We start from the raw sequence: 6,000 nt of genomic DNA, 5'->3' as shown, positions 1-6,000 counted from the left end.
GAAGTATCTGGTTTTTTTTTTTTTTATAATTACGGAAAGTTAAGTCTATTGCTCTAGTTCATATCCTACATATCTAGTTCATATCCTCAGAAAACCTGAACAATCATCATGTGTAAATTTCCTATTAGTGTGCTTTTCGTGGGAAAAAAAGCTTTTTCCAAGCATGTATAATTGCCTGGGAACTAAGGCAGGAAATACTCCCTAGAAAGTTATAGCCACGTTTTTCTACGAGGAGAGTTGGGGGAGAACTTTGCTTGGGGTGAGATTTCCTGAGAACTGCTGGGTTAAATGGTTACGGGCAGTTTCGGCGAGGAGAATCACCTGGCAGCCTGCAAGGGGGCGGTGGCAGATAGGAAAGGTGGCCGCGGCCCGGGCCCAGGGGCGGAGCAGGAAACGGCGGCGCGCGGAGCGGGAGGCGGAGCGGCGGGCAGCGCCCCAGGTGGGAATGAGCCGGGCGGTACCTGCCCGCGGGCCGGTCCTCCCGCCGCGCTGCCCGGAGCGCGAGGAAAGCCGAGGGAGTCCTTGGGGAAGTGGTGCGTCCTGGGCCGGCCGCTGATGAAAGAAGACACAGTGTCCCCGGCGCCCCTGAGCTGAAAGGGGGCGCAGAGGGGCGGCATGGGCCCCGAGCTGCCCACACCTTGGCTGCTGCTCTTCACCTGGCTCCCAGCAGGTGAGCCGGGGGAAAATGGGTCCCGCCTCGGGCCGAAGGAGACAGGAAGCCATTGTTGCCTGGCCTTGCGGAGCTGGCCACAGGCAGGACGGCGGAGGCCTGGGCTGCGCTCTAGTGCCTCTTGGCTCGGGTGCCAGGAGGTCCGGGGACCGGATCGAGTTTCCGCCTGTGGGAACCTGTTGTTTTCCTCTCGTTAGCCCAGCCCCTTCTGAAACAGGTGCAAGAAAGAAACCCAGAACCTCTGGGCTTCTCATCCTGCAGTCTTTAGGCACTTCTTTGTCCCTGAAGCGGAATCCGTAGCGGCGGAAACATCACTCTTAAAATTCCTAATTACTTTTTCCTTTCATCTGATACTTGCTCTAGGTTTTAGATATGGTGAGAACCATACTGGCCCAGGAATGCACTTATTTCACTCCTGAGAGGTATATGTCTCCTCAGTATATGATGGAATGTTCCGTATGATTCACAATCCATTTTACAGGATCACAGCAGGAGGCTCTTTGCTAAACAGGTTCGGTGTCACTTTTCGGCCTTGTATCCACTCACTTCTCGAACTTTCCCCCTTGCTTATTATCTCACCATCAGGTGCCCATCCACCCACCCTTTCCTTCATGCGCTTAACCTCCAGGCCAGTCCCCTGTCTGCTTTGGAAGCTTGGTTTTGTGCGTCTCAGTGTATCACTGAGAAAAATGGCAGGAGACTGTATGTGCATGGGTGAAACTAGATAGGAAGGACTAGCTGAGGGACAGAAGGTCTTTCATGCCGTTTCAGTTAGGATGTAGGTGTGACCTTGCAAATCAGAGTGTATGAGTTCTCTTGCAAGGTCTGCCGTTTTATTTCATTTTACCTTTTTGCCTTCCCTCTTTTAGGAATAGCTGCTCTCACCTCTAAGTCGTCTGTGGGAGATCAGCTCAGTCTGCTCACAGACCAGCTTCGGTCTTGTATTTTTCTGTGGGAAAAGAAGTAATAGGAAGGCACAGGTAGAATTCCATTTTTACAAGCTTGATAGGCATGAAAATAGCTCAGGTGTAACCAAATCTCACTCAGACAAGATGCCACAATAACTTAAGCTTAAGGCTGAGAATAAAAGGGAGGGAGTGTTGCAAAAGGCTAGGAAAACTAGAAAAATTGGTATCCCCAAGGTCCTCTGGATTACCACATTTCCTGTAGGATGTAGATCCTATAAATTATCTGAAGCTGACAAGTCTGGGTGTCAGACACCTATGGTACACAAGGAAATGGACTAAAACTCACCTTAACTGAAGTGCCCCAAATTCCACCAGAGCAGTCAGCAGCTTAGACTGTGAAAGCAAATTCATAAAAATCCCACAGCTTTGCACAGTCTTCTCTCCTATGCCTCACGTGTTTAGCTCCAGCTCCACAGTAGCTAGGCATTTCTGAAGCTGCTTGAACTGACTTTTCAGGAAAATAGAAGTCTACTCCCACCTCTGCCTTGGGCACCGCATCCTCAGAATTAGGACTTCGTAGCCAACAGTCATCTACATCAAAAGAATAAGAAAAGAAGCCTTATAGACAAAAATCCCATTAGGGTGTAAACCCCAATCCTTAAATCACTGGCATGATATTTTAAAAGCTGTTCCAAGATTATACTGTATAGCACAGGGAAATATATACAAGATCTTATGGTAGCTCACAGAGAAAAAAAATGTGACAATGAATATATATATGTTCATGTATAATTGAAAAATTGTGCTCTACACTGGAATTTGACACAACATTATAAAATGATTATAAATCAATAAAAAACGTTAAAAAAAGTTTCCAAACCAAAACTACATTTGCATTTGAATAGGTGGTATATTAAATGCATGCTCCAGATAGTAGAATAAAAATTACAATCCAGAAATAAAATAAAATAAAATAAAAGCTGTTCTATTTTTATGAAGAATATTGAACACTGAACATTTTTCAAATATAGTGATTATAACCAACGGGTATATTCTTACAGTAAGCAAATTGCTAAATGGACAGAGACTTCAAAAAGTAGAGCTCCAGGTGTTCATGAACCAGCCATGCAGTGTGAGTAGCCAGGATGTTGAGGGGGTCAAATAATACAGACTGCTGGGTTTGCCTGGCATTTGTTAAATGGAAGCTTACCTGCATGACACATTTTAGAACCAGAGAATGCTGAACACACAAAAGTCCTAAGTCCAGTAAGAAATACAGTTTATATTGTGACATGTGCACACATATATAAGATTTATAAATTAGGAACAAAGGGTACACATACACACAGTGACTATGTTGGATAAAAGAGTAACAAATTCACATCAAATATTATTTTAATAAAATTTCAATCCATATAAAACCATCCCCAAATTAATATTATTAAATAGAAAAATCCGGTAAGTTGATTTTTTTCAAGATCTGCTGCAAACTTTAGATAGGAACTTTGGAAAACCCAACACTAGAATGTGTTCATTTTGGCCCATCATCTTGTCCTTTTCTGTTTCTAAAGAAGAGTCAACCCCACCCTCTGATTAGCACCCAAGTTTCTGCAATTGCAAAGTGTGGGCCAGTAGTGAAATGATGTCAGAGGTGAGTACTGGCTGGTTAGTGTGGCTTGGGGCCTCTCATGGAGACTCTGGGGTCAGGAGGTCCTGTGAAGTTACATAGTCTGTATGTTTGGAGCAGTGGAGAGATTAGTTGTCAGAGGGTTTGTGTGTGTAATTCTCCAAACTTCATTCCTTTAAAAAGAAAAAAAATTTATCACACAAGCTCCTTAAAACAAAACATTAAGATAAGGCTAAAGTAAGTTCCTGTAGCCCTTTGCATTACTGGCTAATAACTCTGGTTACCTTCATCCAACCTCAAAGTTTATTCCTGGAATGAAAGTTTATGTTTCCCCCCAAATTCTAAAAGGTTGTGTGTCATTTTGTGCTTTTGGGGATTTTAAAAAATATCTTAGAGTGATGTTAACTTATAGATCCACACAGCTATCAACCTGTATTATCATTCTTTGGGAAATCAGACAGCTCTCTCTTAAGGGACAAGAATTTTTGGAGAGCATCTAGATCAGTAGCTCTCCCTTAGTGGTGAGGGTGAAGGTTGGGATCATACTGACAATTTAATGACATCTTGGTCCTTGATATAGTAGATAGTAAAGTGGAGCTTCTCAGGGGGAGGGGGAGGTCAAGGGTGGAGGACGGAGGACTGTCCACTCAGTGCCTCCCTTGCCCCTACAAGGCTCCCTGAAATACCTCCCAGAATCCCAGTGCTCTGCCAACACAAGGAGGAATCACTCCCATTCCCTATTTCCACCTCCCAGCCAGTTTTACAGATAAAGAAATCTGTGTCCAGGGAAGTCAGGTGTCTCAGATTGTCACGGTGGAGTTGGTTTGAGAGCTGGGACTAGAACCCTGGCATCTTCACTCTTAGTTCACTGCTCATTCACCTGTTTCATACCTAGAGCAGGTTTGTTTTGTCTAATCGAATCCTGGTAGAAATAGAAGTTGACTACCTCCTGGATGTCTAACTAGATGTTAATTATTAAACACCTTGCCCCAACAACAATGCAGTGGGGTGAGATGCTGGGTTGTTACTGCTGTACTGTCTGCCTGGGTTCCTTTCAGCCTAATACTTTATTTCGTTCTTTGAAGTCCTTAGGGGAGAAATAAGATTGTGTGTTTAAGAATTGGGAGGACTCTAATCATGTCTCATCTTTCTCTAGTCCTCATTTCTGCATCTTCTAATCTCCAGATCTTAGGGTAAGGTGGGGTCAGAGGAAAGCATTCAACACTTCCTTCATTTCTGAAACCAGTTACTCACTGTGTTCTGTTGCTTAAGCCCAGCATCTTAACCATCTCCTTGCCTCTAGGCCTGCTGCCTCTCTGTCTAGTTCCAACCATCCTCTACCTAGATGATAGGTTAACCTACCTGAATTAATCTTTCCCACCTTCACTTTAATCCTCCAAGAACTTCTACTAGATCCTCATAGTTTATAAGAGTGGACTAAAGCTCTTTGTTTGTTTCAAGGCTCCCTCATTCTGGCCTCACGAACTTGGGCACCCTGGTGTCTGCTGCTCTGGGCATGCTTTTGTACCCCTTCTCCCTCCAACACACACCCTTCTTCCTTGCCTTTTGTCTGGCTGTACCACAAGTAGTTAACTTGAACCGCTTATTTTCCTTACTTTCAGAGAACTTAAAATTTGTTCTAAGCAGTTTAGACTGTCTCGTATGAATTTATTTGTTCTTTTATTCAGCAAATGTTTAATGCACACCATGTGCCAGGTGTGCTGTCAAATGAAAGTGGACATGGCCTTGGTCCCCATGGTGCTTACGATCTAAAGGAAATACAGGCAAATATAGAGATACAACTATGACAGGGACCATGAGGAAGAGATATAAGGTAGCCCAGGAACATGTAATAGGTGGGGTTTTGCTCATTTGGAAGGCCCTCCCTGGAGTAATGATGCTGGAGTTGAGAGCTGAGGAATGATCGTCCCAAACTAAAGGAACAGCATGTGCAAGTTTGCTGGATGGGAGCTCAGTGATAGGAGAGGTGGCAAGAATGTCAGCATGACTGAGAGGAGGAAGTCAACTGGCGTGCATGTGGTGGAAATGAGGCTGGGGTGGGTAGGACCAGGTCTGCATGGCTTCATGGTAGGAAGCTTTGTATTTATCCTAAGAATAACAGACAGCTTTTGGAGATTTTTCAGGAGAATGAGTTGGGAGACTGACAGCAGCAGGTGGAATCCACATGGAGGAAAACCAGAGTTTGCGCTGGTACAAGTTAAGCTGATGCACTCTCCAGACTAGAAGTGATGGTAGCTTGTGCCTGGGCAATGGTGATGATGGAGAGAGAGAGAGGATTCCAGAATTACTTAGGAGATAAATAAATCCAGTTTGATAATAGATTGTATATGGAGAGTGAGGGAGAAAGATGTCCAGGACACCTCCTAGTTTTCAGGCCTGCCCACCCACCAAGATGGGAAGTGTGGGAGAGGGCCAGGTTTGGATAGGATGAGAAGAGCTTAGAGCCTGATTTAGAATTGGAAACAACCAAGAAGAGCTGTGAGGAGGATTTGGACCCATGTATCTATCTTGTCCTTTATTGTACATTAGTAGGATTTGCTCTTCAAAGCTCTGGCAGTTTCTGAGCAGTCCTCTGAAGCTTAGCCATGACCACAAGTACTTGTTGATGGGTTTACTTGTTGACTATTGACTTTCTCTCCAAGAGTGCAGGGACCTTGTCTCTCTCATTAGCTACTTCACCGCCATCCTCTGGAACAGTGCCTGGATCATAGCAGGTATTCAATAAATGAGTGAATAAGTGACCGCTGAAGGTCCAGAGCACATAGAAATTTGTC

General features: G+C 44.5%; 1 protein-coding gene across 3 annotated transcripts in view; it reads left to right on the top strand.

Annotated features, from left to right (window-relative positions):
* Positions 1-454: 454 nt before the first annotated feature.
* Positions 455-6,000, top strand: part of ILDR1 (immunoglobulin like domain containing receptor 1) — a 45,634-nt gene continuing 40,088 nt past the window's right edge. Inside the window, exon 1 of one of the 3 annotated variants that reach the window (XM_032480247.1) lies at positions 455-670. In XM_032480247.1, coding sequence (XP_032336138.1) covers positions 616-670 — 55 coding nt within the window. In that variant the 5' untranslated portion in view covers positions 455-615. The remainder of the gene's footprint in view (positions 671-6,000) is intronic. The other 2 variants (XM_032480240.1, XM_032480230.1) reach the window with 2 other exon arrangements.

The sequence above is a fragment of the Camelus ferus genome, chromosome 1 (genome assembly GCF_009834535.1).
Source record: "Camelus ferus isolate YT-003-E chromosome 1, BCGSAC_Cfer_1.0, whole genome shotgun sequence".
Lineage (NCBI taxonomy): Eukaryota > Metazoa > Chordata > Mammalia > Artiodactyla > Camelidae > Camelus > Camelus ferus.
Note: the sequence above shows the minus strand (reverse complement) of the source record. Positions and strands in the feature narration are given on the sequence as shown.